This window comes from Neovison vison, chromosome 1, assembly GCF_020171115.1.
Source record: "Neovison vison isolate M4711 chromosome 1, ASM_NN_V1, whole genome shotgun sequence".
Lineage (NCBI taxonomy): Eukaryota > Metazoa > Chordata > Mammalia > Carnivora > Mustelidae > Neogale > Neogale vison.
Genome location: NC_058091.1, coordinates 31655802 through 31679112, shown reverse-complemented (window position 1 = coordinate 31679112; position 23311 = coordinate 31655802). Strand labels below are relative to the sequence as shown.

Sequence of the window (23311 nt, the reverse complement as noted above, 5' to 3'; positions counted from 1 at the left end):
GTCCATGAACCTCTGAACTTACATACAAAAATCTGTGTTGTAGATTTTTCTGAGACTACATAACTCAAGATATCCCTTCCCAACTTCTACATTGTCATTAGCAAGAGTGAAGAGGGGTCCAGAATTAAAACCCTCCTCTTCCCCCAACTCACAGCTTCAATAAATGCTTTTTAAATTAGTGAACAAATGAAAGATGGTCTATAACTTTCATCATAATCTCAAAGAGCTTCATGACCCAAAAGAGCTTAAATCCAAACAGGGAGACAAAATATCTCCTAAGGAATAATCCTGTCTAAATAATCCAAATATTTTGAGAAACATCTGAAAAGAGGAAGATTCGCCCTTGGTAGATAACTGAAATTTGAGTGAAAGTGACCTGTAATATCTTTTGTTCTGAAATAATGAATTTCTGAAATGCAAAGGATATTTTGAACATATCTAGGTAAGCAAATACAGTGTTGATAAATAAATATTATCAATAATGTGCATTGCAAAAACTCCAGGACCAACTGCGAAACAAAAAATTTAGTATTTATTATGCATTTTTATACATAACATCAAAATAGTGCTCAATAAGTTACATAGCTATTTTCTAAAAACACTGCAAAAAAGATAAAACAGTAGGAATGGTATATAACCAGCATTACTCAAAATTAAAAATACAGTCCTCTATCTTTTAAACAGATTTGAATTGGCGATTTCTACATGAACCAAAACATTTTAAATATCTAAAAATCATCTTTCTTAATTCACTAGTTAATATATAAAGGCTCACTTTTATTGCACATATTTGGTTTAGGCTTATTTGATCAGATAACATGCAAATTATGAGTATGAATTTAGAAGTAGGCAGAATGGTATTTTGTACTATAAAAATTGGGTGAAAGTGATACAGTTCACAGCTTAATCTTTAGGAAATTTTATTCAGCTGTTGTATAAAATCACTAAAATCATCGCGCATGCGAGCTAAGAGCTATTATATATAGTAAAATAGCTCTGTTGGAGCATTTAAAATAAGAAAACAGGAATCAACTCCTCTTAGAACTGACACCACTACCACTCTCCTTGCCACCCAAAAAGGTGGTTTTCACATCTGTTTTAAAAACATTAAATAACAAAGTCTTAAATACAGAAACATATTTGGTTATGTCAAAAGTATTCCCATAATTGACACATAATCAAAATTTTATCATTTTAAATAGGAAAAAACAGAGGAAACAGGTTAGACATACCCTGTAAACCAGTTTCTAAATACAGCTAGTGAAACTTCTGTTTTACTTCTTAAACTCACTTGGCCAAGCACATCGGTAGTTGTTTCAAGAATCTGTAAACATTTCTCGCTTATTTGTAGGGTTTCCTGAGGTCATCTAGAAACTATTGTTATTCTAGCAGCTTCACAATTTAGTACCCCTGCAAACGTGCTTTCAAAATGTTCAGAATAAGCAAGAAATTAAATGTAGGCCCATGTGTACCTTAACATACTTTCCCTATTACAAATCTATCTTTAGGAAATTCTTAGGTATCAAAATCAAATTTGTTCCATTTACCAGCAGACCCTGAAAAATATTCAGAAACTCTAGGCCATAAAAAAGTAGATTTCAGACTTTGCTCTTTTACCATGAGATGAAAATAAAGTCTCTCTTTTCATGTTACTTCTGGAATAATGTCTAAAACATATATAGGCTTCTCCATTTTAAAACATGTTAAAATGGTGTCAGCACAGTGTCTGACCCATCTCAGGTATTCAAAAAATACATACTTACTGAACAAATGTTAGGTTAAACATAAGAACTACTGTAGTACTTGAGTACCGAGGTAATATTCTAAAGCTACAATGTATCACTCAGTGAAAAATTGTCTTAACTGGTACGCAGAATAAAGCTCATACGGTCTCCTCTTTGATAACTACAGCACTGGTGCATTTCCTGGGCATCCTATTACTGAAAAGAGGACTAGGTACTTTCCCTGATTCCTGCCCTCACCTATCTCACCATCTCTGAGTTGAGCTCTGTAAGGGATAAAGCCAAGAGGCAAGAGAAAAGAATGCTCTTGTTTCTTTCCTATCCTTTTTCCTTCCTTTCCCTTTCTTTCCTTCTTTCTCTCACTTTTTTTCTTGTGTCTATCCATCTACCAATGAAACAGGAAGCAAGTGACCATCCAATGAAAAATAGGTGCCTCCTAATGGTATCTTTTCTTAGGAGAAAAATGAGGTGACTTGGTATTTACATTTGGGGGGAAAAGATGGTAATTGTCATTACCAATATGGCTAACTTGAATAATGAGGTTTAAGTAATATTTTCCAAAAAAACTCACTGCTCTGGTACTGAAAACTTCAATGTTCATGGATTACAAATAAACATAAAACATTGTCTAATTTAAACAGTTCAAACTGCTTTTTATAGGACCCAACCTGAGTTTGCAGATTAATTTATAAAGATATATTTCTCCATCACATTAAAAAAATCAAGAAAACACTATTATTTCAAATTTGAATACCTTAAAGATAGAATTTGTGCAATGACATTTTTATGCTCTGAGTTTTATATATTATTACCATCTTTAACACTAATCACAATTCCTCTTAACCACATATCAAAAGGCAGCACCAGTAAACTTGACAATATTATACAACCTTAAATGTTAAAAAGGGTCAAAGGCTCGGTTAAATATTTCCGCACATTATCTACAGCCCCTACTCCTATCCTTCCTTCCCAAGAGGAAAATGAACTGGAAGTAGGCACTTAGCCAGTAGCTGCCTGTAGTATGATGTGTTGCACTAATGATTAGAATGCTTGAACCATGCAGGTATGGGTTTTGATTCAGTAATGCCAGACCCAAGTAGCCGTTATTTTTTAAAATTTTATGCCTAAGTAATAATAGAAGCATGTTCATGCCAAGTATTAAGCCAAGACAGCTCAATAATTTGTATTCTGCAGGGAGGGTTTAAGTACCAAATTTTTAGTGTATTTATTTAAAAACTGAAATGCCAACTTTACACCTCATTAAAATACAAGCTAAGCCCACATGAACTTATTAATGATGCTTGTTGGTGACAAAAGTGATCACAAATTCCAAAACCATGATTAATATTTACTGACCTACAGAACTAGAAAATTGTATTTCCCTGTCAAGTATAATAATATAATTTGGTAATTTATATTTCAAAGTATCCAATGATCCCATGTGGATTAACAACTTCTTTTTACCAATTCTGCTTGTTATAATTATCAATAGTCATATTTTGACGTTGGCTAATTACATGCAAATTATTTTCAATTCCATCATGAACAGGCTGCAAATAATACGCTGATGATATATTTCAACATTTGTCTAGTTGTCAAAACCTCAGAGCAACAAGCTAATCAATAAATTATGTGTAGGATCCTATTACTGAAGCTACAGTGGTATCTTTTTATAAGGTGGAATCACACAAAATATCATGAGGTCACTGTACCTACTGTGTAAGTATATGTTATAACAATGTTTCCCACACAGCGGTATATGTACACTACTGGACAGCCCTGAGACATGAAGCGGAGTGCTACGTGGATGAAAAATTTTTCTCTAATCGCTATGTATTTTTAATGTTTATTAGAAATAATATAACTAGCACATAAAATATGAAATATGCTCAAAACAAGGCTACGTTTAAAAATGTAAGCCAAAAATTTCAGGTTAAAAATAACTAAACAATGGCACACTAGATAAATACATACACATACACACACACACATATGAAATCAGAAAGGTGGTATGCAACTCACATTTGGTAAACACTGTTTTAAGGAACAATGTGATTAGCCAGCATCATTTCTGAATGCTGATAGTAATAAGCCACATTATAAGGGTGGGGGGGTTCCTCTACTGCTGCAAACTCTTTTTTTTTCCTAGGATAAGTATCCCTTAAAAACATTTATTTACATGTATTTTAAGAATATAAGTTTGGAAGCGTTGAGTAAATTTAATTAACATTAAAAGGATTCACCAAAGTGGTAAAAATCTTCAGAGGCATTTGAGGGACATGCTATTCCTACAGAAAAGACTACAAAGGCACATTACTATATTATGGTTATGGTTGCAGCATTGAAACAAAAGTGATCTAAAATCATCATCATCACCAAGTATTACCAGATAATTATAATATTCTTTCATAAAAAAGAAGGTACGCTTGGGCACTCAGCGCTCTTGATTCTGGAACCACCTGCACGTAAGTGTCACTAACATGGACCCACTGGCCTGTCGATTCACTATCAGGCTCCTTCAAATCTAACAAGACAAAAAGAAGTATAATTTTACAAAAAGTATGCTCTTATTCTACTTTATAAATAACAATGCATTCATCACCAACTCTATCTATCTAATGCTAGATCTTATTGGTGTGTTTCTTCTTGTGTTACACATCTTCCAAAATCAACCAACTCTTTCAAAGCAATATTGGCATCACTTCACTCTAAATACCTACTGAAATATTAGATAGACCCATGAATATTTATTTGCTCAAGGAAAAGAATCATTCTCACTGAAATAGAAAGAAAAAAAGCAAAGCTTGCTCATCGGTGGCTCAGTGGGTTAAGCCGCTGCCTTCGGCTCAGGTCATGATCTCAGGGTCCTGGGATCGAGGCCCGCATCGGGCTCTCTGCTCGGCAGGGAGCCTGCTTCCTCCTCTCTCTCTCTGCCTGCCTCTCTGCCTACTTGTAATCTCTCTCTGTCAAATAAATAAATAAAATCTTTAAAAAAAAAAAATGTTTAAAAGCTTGCTCATCCATAGGCAGAGTATGCACATTTTCAACCCCCACTCTATTCTGAGGTCCTGGTAGGTCTTCAAAATCTTTTGGTGTTGTTAAATAAAATGCCACTCCACTGAAATACACGATGACTCAACACCCTGAAAAACAGTGTGTCACCTCACACCATCTAGAAGGGGACAGCCTTATGATATTTTAGGTTCTTTACGATGATCAAAGTATTCTTCAAGGTATTTCTCACTTAACCTTAACAAAGTGAATCCACTGGAGGTATCCATGAAACAGATGACCTCTTCCAGAATAGGAAGAACACATTCATTTGTTTTTAGGAATAACATGAACTTGGGATGCCATACCAGGTACGTATGTCTTTCCAGTGATATGCTGCAATAATTTCCTGGAGGGTGTTCTCACTTTCACATAAGCTGTGTAGTGACCTCCTCTCATGGAGCCACTGTGTTCCACCACGCCATAGAGGCCATAGAGAACTTTATCTCCCACACTTACATTCTTTTGGACAAAGGAAAAACTGAAATTAGTAATTTTTTTCGTGAAATATTATACAAAGGAAAATTAAGTCAAATGTATGTCCTGCTTAAACCAAGAGAAACGCATTGTTAAAACAACGAGTTGTGTTTCCACATGTATTAGACTGGCAAAATGCAAAAGCCTGACAACATTCTCTGTTGGCTAGGCTGTGGGGAAAAGAGTACTCACACACACTGCCTGCAGGAACACAAAGGGATACAACCCCTTTGCCGAGGTATTTCATGTTATCTAAATTACACAGGTATTACTCTTGGATTTATCAATCCTATTTGTAGGAGTCTATCTTACCGGTACATGAGCAAAATGTAAAAAAAAAAAATGCTATTAGTTATTATTTTGACAATTAGCTGCAGAAATATCTGTAATATCAAAAAACTGGAGACATGGGGATATAATGTACAGTACATGGATTGTAGGTAATAATATAACAATTTTGTGTGGTGACAGATGATAGCTAGACTTATCAAGATCACTTTGTAAGGTATATAAAGGTTGAATCACTGTATTATATACCTGAAAATCATATAATACTGTAGGTCAACTACTCTTCGATTAAAAAGAAATTGGAATAAACCCAAATAAATCAGTCCCCATTAAACTGGGGACTGGTTGAATAAATTATGATGCATTGAGTATTACGTTGCTTGAAAAACAGTGCAGACTATCTCAAAATACTGCTGTGAAATAATCTCCAGGATATAATGTTAAGAGTAAGGTTAAAAAAAAAAAAAAGGATACATATTGTAAGCTGTCATTATTTAAGAGTGAAGACGCATACACACATATCTGTTTATATTTTTAAAAATTACAGAGGAATAAACAAATTTTAAATGGTTCATATATAAAGGGAGGGAAGAAACAGGTGGAATGAACATGGAGTAGGAAAGCTATACTTATTTGAATTCACCTTGTTTTATTCATTTAATACATTTGTTTCTGGAACTATTAAATATTTTATGTATTTAGCAAAATTTTAAACATTTAAGTTTGAATTTAAAAAGAAATCCCTAAAATGAAAATTTAAAAATTAAACAGGTGAATAATATATTTCGGTTGGCAGCATAATCGTTCAGAGAGAAACCACTAAGGTTATATCAAGAGAACCCAGAAGCCAGCTTGAAGAGCCTTTCAGTAGCCAACTATGGACCCAGTTATATTCTACTAAATATATTAGAACACAAAAAGAAAAGTGTAGTAAGCTGAAATATACTTAATGTGTTTCAATTCATAAATTAATAATCAGAAATTAGGGGTGCCTGAGTGGCTCAGTGGGTTAAGCCTCTGCCTCTGGCTCAGGTCATGATCCCAGGGTCCTGGGATCAAGCCCCACATCGGGCTCTCTGCTCAGCAGGGAGCCTGCTTCTCCCTCTCTCTCTGCCTGCCTCTCTGCCTACTTGTGACCTCTCTCTCTGTCAAATAAATAAAGAAAATCTTTTTAAAAAATCATAAATTAACGGATCATAGTTTTCAAGGATGCCACTGAATTAATTCATTATTCTGAAAACTGGTTTAGAATGGGAGAGGTTAAGAATCAAAATATTTATCCAGCCTTTTTTATAAAAACTCTATTATAACTAAATAGATTAAAGGAATTTCTCTCTGTATAGATGTGTTCAGCTAATCAATGAAGAAGGAATGACAGATTTAAAATACCAGCATTCTGGAATTCTTACATGGATCTAGCACTCGTGCATCAGTGCTTGCTAATACCACAGAAAGAAAGGTAAATGGCATTATGTGCCACCTGATTAAAACAAAACAAAACAAAAACACGCCCTATAAAATAGTCTTAGCAGGGGGAACAAAAAGCATCAAACCTATATCTGTTCAAGGCTCTTAAGAGCCAACTATCTATTTGTAGGAAATAAAGAGGACAGGGGAAGAATCATCAAAATCTAAACTATGGAAACTGCCAGAAAGATGACTCAATTTCTTAAAAACATAAATTACAAGGGAGAAAAGGGGAGAGAGGTGGGAGAGGGGAACTCTACATTAGAAGAGACCAGAAGACATCCAATCATTAAATGTATAGACCTTACTTGATACTAATTCATTTTTAAAATTTCACTTGTGAGACAACTGGAAATAAATACATTAGAAGATATGAAGAAGTGTTGCTGTTTTTGTTTTGTTTTGTTTTTTAGTGTGAAAATGGTATTGTGGTTATGTTCTTTAAAAAGGGGAGGAAGTGATTCTTCTTTTATAGACACACAAAAAAATACTTATGAATGAAATAATGCCTGATATTTGCTTCAAAATAACATGGGAAGTAGTAGGTTAGCATGTGGCTATGGCAAGACTGGCCACGTACCTAAGGTTTTAGAGCTACGTGATGGGTGCTATATAGGTTCTTTGTACTGTTCTGTCTACTTTTGTGTATGTTGAAAATTCTCTGTAAAAAGTACCTTTTAAAAATATGTTTTTATAAATTTAATACAAGCCCTGTTGCCACATTATCAAATTCTATGAATATGGAGTGTTATTAATTGATAGATAGTGCTGGTATTCTGCAGCAGATAAACTGAATCTGCCAAATAGTTGCTTTTAAGATATTTTTGTTTTGATTAACCAGTGTAGTAAAACTATTAAGTACAAGAGGCATTCCATTCCATACCACAAAATCTAGACTGCTAACCAGGAATCATGAACAGAACATGTTACCCCATAACATGTGGTTCCCTCAAGGGAGACAAAACCATTGATTTCACCTACATAGTTCTTACATACATACAAATACAAGCAATTATAAACCAGTCTGCTTTCTATACCCAATTACTAACGTATTATCGATTTTAAAGTATCATACTCAGCTGACAAATATACTATTTTCAGTAGTGTAGATGAAATAGCATGAAAAACAATGCACTAGAATATTGACTCACAAAAGAGAATGAACTCCACAACTGCTAAAACTGTTGTCAATCAAGCACATCATTCACAAGGAACAGGAGAGGTCATAAAATCTGCTTACTTCTCTCTGCAACTATCTGCTTCCAGCAGCATTGACAAGCAGCACTGATCTTCCTGACCACCATGCCTCATGGTTTACACAGCTTTTCAACTGTCCCTTACTCTGTCTCCCAAAGGACAGAAGTCATTCAGTGTGTTAAATGTCCCACGTTACGGATTTAACTTCACTAATGATAAAATTCTCTTTCAGAGAAGCTGAATGAATGAATGAAGGAAGGTATGAAAGAAACAAAGGCCTAATACTTCTAAGCATATTATTTACATATCAATTGAACATCTTAATATATACAATACCTTACAAGTAGCAGAACAGAATGGTGCTAAATCAAGCACAAGTGGAAAATCTACATGTCTGTTTACTTTTCGAAGACTCAAGCCAGCCTTAAAAAGAACAAAAAACTATTTTTAATGCAAGATCCATCTAAATCACTGTTAGTAAAACCAAAAGAAAAATCCTAGAAGTTAGCTTTCTTAATAGCTATAAAAACATGACTAACGAATAGTCCAAAACCGATATATAACTTTGACACCATTGATTAGTCTGTAAATATTTCCTTTCTAAGGGCATGAATTATTTCTGTAAGTTTCTAACTTGAGATGCAGTAACAAATATAAAATAACTGTGGTACATCATGAAATCGGCTTCTCAGATGTCACATGACCCTATCTTGTTCAGAGTAACTGTGCATATACACCTTCACTAGTCATTCTCATGTAATGAGACACAAGACATCCGTTCCTGCTCTCCTCGGCCACTTCACTTTCACTGAGTTTCTAATTCTTGGCCATTAAAAATCAAGAATTTAGGGGCACCTGGGTGGCTCAACTGTTAAACATCTGCCTTTGGCTAAGGTCATGATCCCAGGGTCCTAGAATCAAGCCCCTCGTCAGGCTCCCTGCTCAGCAGGAAGCCTATTCTCCCTCTCCCACACCCCCTGCTTGTGTTCCCTCTCTAACTGTCTCTCTTCTCCGTCATATAAATAAAATCTTATTGGGCGCCTGGGTGGCTCAGTGGGTTAAGCCGCTGCCTTCGGCTCAGGTCATGATCTCAGGGTCCTGGGATCGAGGCCCGCATCGGGCTCTCTGCTCAGCAGGGAGCCTGCTTCCTCCTCTCTCTCTGCCTGCCTCTCTGCCTGCTTGTGATCTCGCTCTGTCAAATAAATAAATAAAATCTTTAAAAATAAATAAATAAATAAATAAATAAATAAAATCTTATTAAAAAAAAGTCAACAATTTAGTCTAATTTTTCTGTGGACACGGATGGGGGTGTATAGAGAAAAACCTCTTCCTGCCTACCTATGGCCTGCCTGAAACTTTGCAGATATATTATCAAAACTCCCACTCTTTCCTTGAGATTTCTCCCATGAGTTTTATGCTTAGAAAATCTTCCTCCCAGGCAACTCCCACGAGTCCCCTCCCTCCTTGGGAGCTTTGTACTATCACCTTGCTATTTTGCTATCACTCAATAAACTCTGCTTTGCTGCCCACCAAAAAAAAAAAAAAAAAAAAAAAAATAGAAGAAGAAGAAGAAGAAAAATTTTCTTCCCAGAGGTCAGGTTAACATTCATTTAAGTTTTCTTCTAGTCTTTTGAAGATTCGTTAAAATATTAATCTAAAAATAGTATTGATACATGGTATAGAGGGAAGCTTTACATTTTTAAATTTCAGCTCTTCTTCCTAAATCCTTTATCAAATAATGTACCCTGTGGGGTGCTGGCTGGCTCAGGTGAAGGAGCAAGCAACTCCTGATCTTGGGGTCGATCTTGGAGCCCTGAGTTTGAGCCCAAACTGGGTGTGGGGATTACTTAAAAATAAATAAACTTAGAAACAAAAGAATGCACCTCCTTCCCAAGTGATTTGAGATTCTTCCTTTATCATAACAAGAGTTTTAAATAATATTCATGTTTTATTTATTGACAATCTCAACCATACTGTTCTAATGATATAGTTTTATTTGTAAACTGGTATCAAAAAAAAAATCACCCATTCTAACTTTTTCAAAAAAGTTTTAGTATGTCCCTTATTTAGTCTTTCAGAGAAATTTTTAAATCATTATATCAAATGCAAAAAGAAAAAAACAAAAAATGAGACAAGGCACTGGATTAAATAGAGAAAAATAGAAAAATAGAGAAAAATCTGACCCACTAAAAACACTTAGGTTACCTCTCACTGTAAAGTCCCTACATTTGCATTTTGTAGCCCTTTAGCAGGTAGTCCAAGTCAACCATGCCCAGCCCACCTATCCCTATCACTGGGCTCATGAGAACTCAGAAAGCTATGTGCACTTTGCTATTTCCCTGTTTCTAAGGATTCTTAATAAACTTTTATTTTTCATTCTCTCTCTCTTCCATACACGTGTGCATACATGCGCACATACACACACACACAACTTAGGTTCCTACCACCCAAATCATCAAATACAGTATTATGAATTAAACAATTTTAATTAGGAAGTTCTTGTAAACTATTGTAGCTGAAAAAGCAGTAAATCCCTTACGACAGATTTTTATATTAAACAAGTTACTGTCTAATCCTTGACAGCACTTTACAAGGCGTAGAGCTCTGTGAAACATATGACAAAATTACTACAGTGCTACTAAAAGGGCTTTTACCTGATGGAATCTTTTGAGATGGAGAATTAGGATGGCTGGAACAGCAGAAATGAGCAATTGTTTCCTGGCGTTAGTATAAACTCCTTCTGCTTTCTTTTCTATAAAAAATATAATAATTTATTTGTAAAACTCCATTTTATACATTATATACCAGACAACAGAGTTAACTCTCATGAAGAAGCATCATATCATATTTTTAAACATGTTAAAGAAATTAGACTCTGGTGACAAGGGTGCCTCATATACTCCTTTCCAAAACTCCACTGAAATGAAAGCGATTTTTTTTTTAAGATTTTATTCATTTATTTGACAGAGAGAGATCACAAGTAGGCAGAGAGGCAGGCAGAGAGAGAGGAGGAAGCAGGCTCCCTGCTGAGCAGAGAGTCCGATGCGGGACTCGATCCCAGGACCCTGAGATCATGACCTGAGCCGAAGGCAGTGGCTTAACCCACTGTGCCACCCAGGCACCCTGAAAGCGATTTTTTTAAAAAAGCACATGCTTATGAGGACAAAGAATAGGGGAGGTGACACTTGCAATGAAATTTTGGGAGCTAGGAAGCAGATGGACTAAAACGACTTATGTCAATGCCCTCCAGCCAAAGACCACCAGAAACACACCTGTAGTTGAAAAAATAGGTCATTATCGTTGTAGTGAAAGGAGATCACAAGCCATTTCAGTAAGAGGTTGTTAGAAAATGGGGGCCTGGGTGGCTCAGTGGGTTAAGCAGCTGCCTTCGGCTCAGGTCATGATCTCAGGGTCCTGGGATCGAGTCCCACATCGGGCTCTCTGCTCAGCAGGGAGCCTGCTTCCCTTCCTCTCTCTCTGCCTGCCTCTCTGCCTACTTGTGATCTCTCTCTGTCAAATAAATGAATAAAATCATAAAAAAAAAAAAGTACCTGGGGTGGGATTTGAATATGGCCAACAGCATATTTAACTTAGATTAATAGAAACTGGTATTTCTTACTTCTCCCATCTAGACATTTCTTTAATTACTAGTGTATTAAGCATGTCCTTATTCTGATACTTTGACACCTAGGGCCTTGCTGACATTATAAGGAAGGCTTCAGCCAGAACTAGGAAATTCCTAGACATAGTAAAGAAAAGTGTGCCTCTCCTATGCAAACCAATCAAAGTGTGCCCTCATCACACTAGTGTCACGTACTATCCAACTAGAGACGGCCCCATTGTCCCAGAGCCCAGTAGGATTATTCAAAACTAATCAATCAGTCCCAAATTCATTGATTCCAATTCCTTCCCTGGAAACTACAAAAAGGCTCTTGTCCATGTCTTCTCCTCACTCCTTCTGCCTCCTGCCCAACCCTGGTGCTTCCCCATGTGGCCCTGCATGGCACGGCTTAGTGTCCTCCCTCCTCTTCAGAACTGGCCTAACGCACTGTCTTTCCTGATCTATGCGCCACACCACAACTGGTTACAAAGCCTGCATTCTGAAACAACTCGTCACTAAGAAGCGGAGTATTCGCTCCCTATCAAGGCTAGAGATGCACTAGGGAAATTTTTTCTGGAAAGATTTCAGAGAGCTAGTCCACCAAAATAAGATTCTGTGGATCTGCACTTTTCGAGGCAGAGATGGGTATTTCCTATTCAATCGACTTCATCAAAAACCTATTTAGAAGTGCAGTCCCTATCTTCAGGGTTGAGATACAACAGTGAAAAGGATAATTCATGCGTCCAAGCAGCTTCAGTGTAGGGACAAGGTTCTCGGGTTCCTCTATTTCGGATCTATACCCAGTGGTCACTGACTATCAAATGCCCCGTGACTACCAAGAAAAACAAAAACCTAAATATTCACCTGCAGAACCGGTTTCCTTGAGGTGCCTCCGTTTGTTCTCGGTACAGTTCTCACACAGAAGCTTGTTCTTCCCCATTAGCAACTCCATCGATGTAAACTGGTGGAAACAGGACTGAAGCGAGCATTCTTTAGAGGCGGTCACATAGCTCCGAGAAAGGGTCTGAAAGGCATTTGGGGGGCGAGGAGACAGCGCGCGCGTCTCCGCCGAAGAGCATGCACTGCTTGGAACACTTCGTGGCCTATCTTCTCTATCAACATCTCTCTCGCCAGGTACGGGGCTGCTCAGACGAAGTTCAGAAAGAGCCTCGGCCACTCGCTCCTCCCCGCGGCCAGGCTCGCGGGTGGGGGGTCCCACGGCCGGCGGCTGCGGAGCGCGGGCGCGCGGCTGCACACGGCAGCCCCGGGGGGGCGCGGACAGCACAGGCTGCTCAGAAGCACTTTCGGACTCGGAGGCCTCGCTGTCCGCGTCCGCGCTGCTCTCAGAAGGGCCGGCCTCCCTCTCGCTGCCCTCCGTGGCGCTCTCCGTCAGAGACTCGGTGTTCGCGGGGCTCGCCGCGCCCGGGGACGCCCGGCTCCTCTCAGGGGGCCCACGCTTCCGGGGCACGACGACTGCCCGATCGCCTCCAGAGGACCATTTTCTCACACACTTTCTGCCATGAACTAGTTGATTCTGTTAAGTTGACAGTATTTTCAGAGAAAAGAATCTTTTGACCTTACTGAAAATAAGTGCGAGTCTTATTTACACGTTCCACAACTCTTGAGTAAATGCTTTTTCGAGACCCTCTGACATCCGTTTCCTAAATCTACCTAAACTACAATCAATGGAAGATATAATAACAAACAGCGCCGATGTAAAATTAATCTTGATACAAGAAACCCACAAGAGCAGTTACTAATCTGTGGAGAAAGAAGCAGGTCTTTGTAGAACAGAGCTGTGAGGCAGGCTTTTCAGTTACAATCCTTTTTCTGGAGTCCGGCCACTTCAAGAGCAGTCTAACAGAAAAAGCTAAACCTGATAATATATCAACTTGCCAAGTTATACAAATCATACCACATTTTCAAAAAAAAAAAAAAGTTTTTTTTTTAAATGTACAAATTTAGATTGATTTCTTTAAGTTTTTATGGGATAATTCAACAACCAGCTATGTCCCTAGTGACATAATGGGTCTAGACAATAGTCATGAATGACTGGTGACATCAAAGATTAGATATCAAACATCATGTGCATCTCCTTGGTGGAAGCATACACCACCGGTTAAAAGTTTTCTTGCTAAGGGGTGCCTGGGTGTCTCAGCCAGTTGAGCATCCGACTCTTGATTTCAGCTCAGGTCATGATGTCAGGGTTCGGAGACTGAGCCCCATATGGGGCTCCACGCTGGGCACGGAGTCTCTTTCTCTCCCTCAAAATAAATGAAATTTTAAACAAATGTTTTCTTGCCAAAAGTAAATAAATAATAAAACTTGAGCCTAATTAGGATTTTAGATTGAACTGCCTTAGAGAGGAAATAAAGGGACTAAAGAAACCTATTAACACCACGGAAATGCAATAGCAAAATAAATTACTACTGAATGTGGGAATGTTAGAAATTATAGGGGGAAACAAATGACTTGATTTCTTCAACAAATGCCCTCTACTGGGAGCCTGCTTCTCCCTCTCCCTCTCTCTGTCTCTCATGAATAAATAAATAAAATCTTTAAAAAATAAAAGAGAGATAAGAGACATGTGATTAAGAGATGGCAATCAACTGCAGTCGATAGATTTTTTTTTTTTTTTACTTTTTAAAGATTTTATTTATTTGACTGAGAGAGACACAGTGTGAGAGGGAACACAAGCAGGGGGAGTGGGAGAGGGAGAAGCAGGCTTCCCGCCAAGCAGGGAGCCTGATGCAGGGCTTGATCCTAGGAGCCTGGGATCATGACCTGAGCTGAAGGCAGATGCCTAATGACTGAGCCATGCAGGCGCCCCTATAAATCTTTTTTAGATCCTAAATTCAAGCACACATTAAAAAGCAAAAACAAAAAAGGTACTTATGAGACAACTACAAAAATTTAAATAATGACTGGATATTGGCAGTATTAAAAGTTGTTAATATTTTTAGTTAGGATAATGTGCTGTGGTTATGTCTTCAAAAAAGTATCTTTTATATCAGAATTATTTCAAAATAATCTGAAATGGGGAAGGGGAGAATGTGGGACAGCTATAGATAAAATATGATTAGCCATTATCTGATAACTGTGAATCAGAGAAATGGGTACATGGGAATTTATTATACTACCTTCTCTACTTTAGTGTATTTTTAAAACTTTTCTTATTAAAAAGTTTTTTTAAAAAGCTTGTCTCACAAATGCATATAATCTTACCTTATCTTTAGATGAAGACTGGTTCTTGGTGGCTCTGGGTTGAGGAGTATTTTCTATAGTAACAGTGTCATTGTACTGACCATTATCTGTCGCCTGCAAACTTCTACATTTACTCATTCTTCCCAAAAGTACAGGTTTTGAAACCTATATAGATGTCATGTACATAACACAAAACTTCTTTAGGAAATAAATTCTGGATATCATCTACTTTTTAAAATTTCTAGCTCATTTGAAATTAGGTAATTTCCTTAACATTAATTCTCAAACTATAATACATAATGGTTTGAAGTCCCTGAGAGTAAGAACTAAATCATAATTTATGCATATATACATAAATCCCAGTATCAAAGACAGTATATGAACTCCATTATCGTATAAAAAAAGACTCGCAGATAACGTGATCATATGCTCAACAAATATCTAAGTATATGAACGAATAAATGCTCTTCACAGAAGACTCATTAAGTTTCTCCTTACCCGTTCTTCTATTATAGGAAGTGAAATATCAATAAAAGGATCGTTCACTGAGGAGATCTTAAAAAGAAAACATATTGAGAAATTCAGTTAGAGTTCTAATATAGACAATGGAGTTTTATAAATTCTTAAAGAAATCAAACTTCCCAGGCAACTTAGAATTTCAAGTTTAAAAACATCCCTGGAATAAACCATGATTTTAATTGGGTAGAGCAGCACATATTGTTAATCAAAACAAGATATCCCAAAACCTAATAAATGCAACCCAGCTGAAATTTATAATATTGCCAATACGACTAACTTAGAATATTCAAAGTAACTTCAAAATAAACTGTGTTTAATAAAACTGATTAACTAAATTACATGCCACAACATAAATCAAATAGAAACATTAAAAAAAAAAAAAGCCAGAGTGCTTGACTGTGTTTTGCATATTCTTTAGGTGAACTCTGTTCAAAAAGATTCTCTCCAGCTTGTGAGGGAGAAATCAAGTTCTGTGTTGAAAATACTAGAAATTTAAGTAATGTCAATGTTGACAAATGCTGTGCTTCAACATGACAGGCTAGAAGGAAATATAACATATAATCCTGATTTTATAAGATTACAGAGGAAAAGAAAGGTACTCCATAATCTGGGACAGGAAAATGTAACAAAAGTTTACCCCTATCATACTCCAAGCCATATGCTTTCAGAAATACTTTTACCAAGTAACTGAAAACCTATAAAAAATCTTTATGTGTTTTAAGTTGTTAAAAGTACAGATGGCATTCAAAATAAAAATTATCATTACATTCAAAGGTGAGTCTACTTTAAACAAAACTTAAACAAGTTACATAAATGTAAACTTTAAATAAAATATGGTAGATTACCCTAAGTTATGTTACTACCTTAAGTTATTTCTATTAGAATCATATTTTAGGGCAATGCATAGTTATAGAACCTAGTTACTCCCTTCCCATAAGTTTCTCTTTCATTTCAATCCAAACAAGTAGCTAACACATTCCAGCACATTAAAATAGGCTAAAAGAACTTCACAGGCTTGCCGAGAGGAAAAATAACACTTAAAAAAAATTATAAATTATGTTTCTCCTCTGGGAGTGAAGGAAATATCCTAATGACTTTTGAAAACTATTAGGTAGTCATCTGTCACAAACAAAAATAAATGCTGATGATTATATGTGGAAGAAAACAAAAAATGATATCACTGTAATCTATTCCATGTTGAAGTGAATTCCAAAGCACCTACATTTGCACATTCTTCACACATGACTGTGCTAGTTAATTCACCAATAAAGATCCGATCTATGAAGTTCATTTTCACACCTTCTCTTCCATATGCTGTAAAAATAATACTTTTTAATGCAAAAAAAAAGTCAGCCATCAACCTAACAATGTAACATGCTTTTTCTCTGTTGACTTAAAAGAAATCTGAAGATAGATGTCCAGTACTACATTAATAATATACTTCTTTGTACGATGTACATACATCATACTATATAATGTCTTTCTTCTTTATAATTCTGTAGAGAAAATTTGATTACCAGCTACAGTAGATTCCAAGAAGTGATGAACTGTTCTTAAACTTGAGGCAAGAAAAGTAGACCAATAACCATTGTTTATACCATAGCTCAACTGCTCCCATTAAACCCTTTAAAGCCTCTGTGCCTAACGTAGAGGTAGACAGGGGGAATGAAAAAGAAGATTATGCTTTTAGGGTTATATCGATGCCTAGGCGGTAACTATGGAAACTACAGAGCAGTAAAAGACAAGTAAACATAGCATAGTGTAAAGAATTAATGTGGGCAATTAGTAACTCATTTATATATATAATACATACATATATATAACATTTATATATGTATGTGTGTTTGTGTGTATTCAGTTTAAAATGGTAAAATCATTCTGTTTGGGAAATATTTATAAATCAAAGAAAATTATGCCTGTGATCTGCTTCAAAATAATCATGGGTTAGGAGAACATAGGTAAAACACAACACGCCATGACTTCAATGTCGTTTAAGAGGGGTGAGGAGTACATGAGGCTGCGTCATACTATTCTCCCTACTTTAATAGAAGTTTAAAACTTTCCACAGTAAATTAGGACAAAAAATATATATTAACAAACTTCACTCCTCTTTCAAACTTCAATCCTTTTTGGATCTCTATTTTCAAATTTAATACAAACAACATTTAAAATCATTTTAAAACATTATCTGAAGGACTGAATGTCACAGCCAACTCATAGCTAAATATATCATTAAACATCTTTGTTATAGTAAACAATTACTATAAGTTATGGTAAACTAAGATGTTTCATTTAGAAAACTGTACAAGGGATTAAAAATAGAAAAGATCACACAAAACTGAAGGAAAAGCAAAACTGGGCAGTTATTCTAAACATACAGTAGATGGCACTATCTCAAAACAAACAAAAAAACCAAAGCATACATGAGAATCCGTATTTTAAAAAATCTTGAATCCTTCACATGAAACTAATGTAACATTGTGTGTCAACTATATTTTAATTTAAAAATATCTTGAACCCTTAACTGTACATAGTTTGGGCATGTACAATCATTTTGTGAATTACAGACCTGCAGTATATATATAATGACAAAAAAATAGATAAGAAAATAAACAAAATATAAATAATATTTTGAACACCTTCTAAAAATGATGACTTCGTATTACCACTAGTTAATATCTGAAGACAGAATATACAGTTAGGACAAAGCAAATCACACATATCATTAGATATAAGCCCACACTTAAACATTGATAATTATAAATAATCAGCTTTGATTAGATAATCACTGGTTTTGCCTCATACTTTGGCTAAGGAAGAGTCGGACACTAAAGTAAACAGGTATGCTTGGTTTAGTACTCTCTCCAATAACTGGTTTCCATGCAGGAATCTTTGGAACGCTTAGGCATTTGACTAGATGAAACTGGATAATATCCGTAAGTCAACTTATCCAAGCACAGGTCAAATGCAAAATGATACAGTATGATGAAATGGAACTTCCAAGTGAGGCTACTGCTTTCAACAACCTTTCACGTCTCCCTTAGGAAACCTCACATTAGGGTATCAGTGTCAGACTGTATATTTGCTACTAATTTTAGTTTTTAAAGTTCACATGGACACATCCTAAAATTTTCTTTCTATGACTAACTAGACTATCTTGGTAGCCACAGGAGTAAGTACACTCTCCCTTTAAGGTCACTACTTTATAGAATTAGTTCACATAAATGCTCAGTTCTTTTTCCCCTGAAAAGAAACAATTTTCTATAGCAGAAAGTTTTAATAGTGAGAGAATTAACATACCTTTGACTTTTTTTCTAGTATCCTCATCAGCAGTTTTAGTAGTTGGGTTGTTAAATGCTTTTAGAATGCTAGCTTGTATTCGCTATAAAACAAATAAGAATTTAGTAAGAGTCCATACTTGAATGTATTCTTATAGATTTAGAGTAAGTTCTCCCTCTTTTCCCTCCTCTCCCCCACTCCACCACTCTGTCCCTAAAATGATGTATCATTTTAATCAAGACAAAAGGTAACACAGAGACCATGTGGAATTTATCTATTGAAGAAAATCTTTCAACATAAAAAGCTTTTAAACTAGTCACTATGATCTTCATCTAGATTATTTATATACATACAAGAGTAAGTCCAGAACATCAAATAATTTCTATAGCAAGAATACCCCAAATCTTGACTAGTTATCATTTTATTTGAATTCAGTTATCAATAATGAGTATTAGTATTAAAGTCTTTAGCAGCTCTTAGGAAATGACGAGATTTATATGTTTCCACAGCTTTTGCCTATGTTTCAGGAGAGATCCAATATCACAGAAAACTTTTTCAGAATGAAAACTGGATTCCAAGAATAAAGACATTTGAACTAATAAGTTATCATCTTTTATACTAATTATGTCTCTACTTAGTGGATGAATTTAATCTTCTCTAATTCATGTTTTTAACAGTGCAGTGAGAGGAAAGCCTGTTAATTATCTTCCAGAAGTTTTGGGGGTTTTTGTTTTGTTTTGTTTTGTTTTAAGAAAAGTCTTAATCTGGGACGCCTGGGTGGCTCAGTTGGTTAAGCAGCTGCCTTCGGCTCAGGTCATGATCCCGGCGTCCTGGGATCGAGTCCCACATCGGGCTCCTTGCTCCGCGGGGAGCCTGCTTCTCCCTCTGCCTCTGCCTGCCACTCTGTCTGCCTGTGCTCGCTCTCTCCCCCTCTCTCTCTCTGATAAATAAATAAAATCTTAAAAAAAAAAAGAAAAGTCTTAATCACAGGTTTTCGTATGTGAGACCACTGTTTGACCTGTACTTCCTGAAAATGGTACCTAATTCTGTTATTAAAAAAATACTATATCAAAGAAAAATGAACCTCAAACTGCAGACTTGCCAGAGAATAATAAAAGTACCACATATCAGAAGCCAGATACTTTCTACTGTTCAGAAGAAAACTCACAGCCTTAAATATTTAAAACAATTAAAAAGAATAAAAACAAATAAATTAAATAGCCGAGTCATACATTTAAGAAAAGGATATCAAAGCTGAATGAAAGTAAATAACAAAACAAAAGAGTTAATGAAAATAAAAGTATATAAACTGAAGAGATTAATAAATGAATCAAAAGCTGATTCTTTGGGTGAGGGATAAAAAAAAAAAAGATTGGCTAGTAGGTTTAAGACTTTATTTATTTACTTGACAGAAAGAGAGATCACAAGTAGGCAGAAAGGCAGGGGGAAACATGCTCTCCACTTAGCAGAGATCCCAGGATGCGGGGCTCAATCCCAGGATGCAGGGGCTCGATCCCAGGATGCAGGGGCTCGATCCCAGGACCCTGAGATCATTACCTGAGCTGAAGGCAGAGGCTTAACCCACTAAGCCACCCAGGCACCCCAACTGCTAGCCAATCTTTTTTTTTTTTTTTTAGATTTTATTTATTTATTTGACAGAGAACACAAGTAGGCAGAGAGGTAGTCAGAGGGGAGGTGGGGGAAGCAGGCGCCCTGCTGAACAGAGAGCCCGATGTGGGGCTCGATCCTAGGACCCTGAAATCATGACCTGAGCCGAAGGCAGAGGCTAAACCTATTGAGCCACCCAGGCACCCCCTACTAGCCAATCTTAATCAAAGTAAGAATGAAAAGCGCTAACATCAACCTAAGAAAAAGGAAACCGCTAACAAGACTAAAGATATTTCAAGTAATCATGAGAGAAAACATTGCTCCACTCTCATGTAATTACATTTGAAAATTCAGAAAATATTAGATAATTCTCTAGGAAATGAGTCCCAGAAGAGACAGAGTACCTTCCAGCTTTCATGGGGTAGGTGAATGAGCAGAGAGAGAAGAATGGTGTTACACAGTACTCCTTACAAAAAGCTCCAAGCCCTAATAATTTCACAGAGGAATGCCACTAAACATATTTTTCAAAGCATAAAAAAGAGAAACCTCCAAATTATTTCATGAAGCATAATATTGCTACTAAAGCTGACAGAATATATACAACACACGCCAACATCACATATGAAAAAAGCTCTAAGTAAAATACAGAAGCACATTAAAAGAATAATATAGTATCATTAAGACTTTTGTTCTAGTAATGCAGGGATATTAGGAAATCTATTCATACAGACCATCATATTAACAGATATAAGAAGAAAAACATTATAAGATTAAATCCCTTGACTTATTACTATTATTTAGCACTGTATTGATGTTCTAGTCAATGCATTTGATAGAAAAATAAATCTGAGGTATAAAAATTTTAACAGAGATAAAATTATATGCAGATGATATAATTTTTTATTTGGAAAAGCCAAAAGAACAAACTGAAATGGAAAAACTACTATAAATAATAAAAGAATTTAATATGGGGTATGTAAATATGACATCAATAGCCTTCACACACACAAACAAAAACCAGTTAGAAGCAATGGAAGAAAATGCCCCATTTATAATAACTAAAAAGATAAAATAAGGAATAAACTTAAGGAATGTGTAAGACCTAAAGGAAGAGGGCGCCTGGGTGGCTCAGTGGGTTAAGCCGCTGCCTTCGGCTCAGGTCATGATCTCAGGGTCCTGGGATCGAGTCCCGCATCGGGCTCTCTGCTCAGCAGGGAGCCTGCTTCCTCCTCTCTCTCTCTCTCTCTCTCTGCCTGCCTCTCTGCCTACTTGTGATCTCTCTCTCTGTCAAATAAATAATCTTAAAAAAAAATAAAGACCTAAAGGAAGAAAACTTACAAACACTACTGAAAGACACAAAAGAAAACCTGATCAAATGGAAAGACACAACATGTTTTTTGACAGGTCCTAAATAAACCTTTCATTTTTGCCCCCTAAATGTGCTCATTTAACATAATAGCAATAGTTTTTTTTTTTTAATGTGAGAGATTGAAGGGAGAGATTAGTTCTAAATTAGATATAGAGAAATAAATAATAGCAATGAAAAAAATCAGTGTGGGGGGAAGAAATATACTGACAGACGTTGGTCCCACTAGATTTGATTTTTAATGCATTGAAATGCATTAAAAAATGGGCAGAGGGGGGTACCTGGGTGGCTCAGTGTGTTAAGCCTCTGCCTTCAGCTCAGGTCATGATCCCAGGGTGCTGGGATCGAGCCCCACATCAGGCTCTCTGCTCGGCGGGGAGCCTGCTTCCTCCTCTCTCTCTGCCTGCCTCTCTGCCTACTTGTGATCTCTCTCTCTGTCCAATAACTAAATAAAATCTTAAAAAAATAAAAATGGGCAGAGGACCTGAACAGACATTTTTCCAATGAAGACATACAGATGGTAGACAGCATAAAAAGACGTTCAGCATCACTAGTCATCAGGGAAATACAAATCAAAACTGCAATGAGATATCACCTCACACCCATCAGAATGGCTAATATCAAAAAGACAAGAAATCACAAGTGTTGGTGAGGATGTGGAGAAAAAGGAACCCTTGTGCACTGTTGGTGGGAATGTAAGTTTGGTGCAGCTACTGTAGAAAATAGTATGGAGATACCTCAAAAAATTAAAAATAGAAATACCATATGATCCAGTGGTTCCACTAGTGTGTATTTTTTTTTTAAGATTTATTTATTTACTTACTTAAGAGAGAGAGAAAGAGAGCACCAGCAGGGAGGGGAGAGAGAAGTAGGCTCCCCGTGAGCAGGAAGCTCAATGTAGGACTTGATCCCAGGGCCCTGGGATCATGACCTGAGCCGAAGGTAGATGTTCAATGGACTGAGCCACCCAAGTGCCCCTCACTAGTGGGTATTTACCCAAAGAAAACAAAAACACTAATTTGAAAAGATATAGGCACCCCTATGGAAAAAAGTATGGAGGTTCCTCAAGAAGTTAAAAATATAGCTATCCTACAACCCAGTAATTGCACTACTGGGTATCTACCGCAAAGATACAGATGTAGTGAAAGGAAGGGACACATGCGTCCCAATATTCATAGCAGCAATGTCCACAACAGCCAAACTGTGGAAGGAGCCAAGATGTCCTTTGACAGATGAATGGATAAAGAAGATGTGGTTCATATATACAATGAATATTACTCAGCCATCAGAAAGGATGAATACCTACCATTTACATCGATATGGATGGAACTGGAGGGTACTGTGCTAAGTGAAATAAGTCAGAGAAAGACAATTAAATGATTTCACTCATATATGGAATATAAGAAACAGCGCAGAGGCAAGGGAAGCAAGGACAAAAATGAACTACTGGGATTTCATCAAGATCAAAAGCTTCTGCACAGCAAAGGAAACAGTTAACAGATCAAAAGACAA

General features: G+C 36.5%; 1 protein-coding gene across 9 annotated transcripts in view; it reads right to left on the bottom strand.

Moving 5' to 3' along the window:
• Window positions 1–514: 514 nt before the first annotated feature.
• The window catches only part of USP45 (ubiquitin specific peptidase 45), a 75646-nt gene continuing 52849 nt past the window's right edge, over window positions 515–23311 (bottom strand). For 5 of the 9 annotated variants that reach the window (XM_044245070.1, XM_044245063.1, XM_044245097.1 and 2 more), the window contains exons 10-18: window positions 18847–18928; window positions 16769–16860; window positions 15526–15582; window positions 15049–15192; window positions 12688–13357; window positions 10877–10974; window positions 8559–8645; window positions 5102–5255; window positions 515–4266 (exon numbers count right to left, since the gene is read on the bottom strand). In XM_044245070.1, coding sequence (XP_044101005.1) covers window positions 4136–4266; window positions 5102–5255; window positions 8559–8645; window positions 10877–10974; window positions 12688–13357; window positions 15049–15192; window positions 15526–15582; window positions 16769–16860; window positions 18847–18928 — 1515 coding nt within the window. In that variant the 3' untranslated portion in view covers window positions 515–4135. Of the gene's footprint in view, window positions 4267–5101; window positions 5256–8558; window positions 8646–10876; window positions 10975–12687; window positions 13585–15048; window positions 15193–15525; window positions 15583–16768; window positions 16861–18846; window positions 18929–23311 lie in introns of those variants that run through there. The other 4 variants (XM_044245128.1, XM_044245116.1, XM_044245106.1 and 1 more) reach the window with 3 other exon arrangements.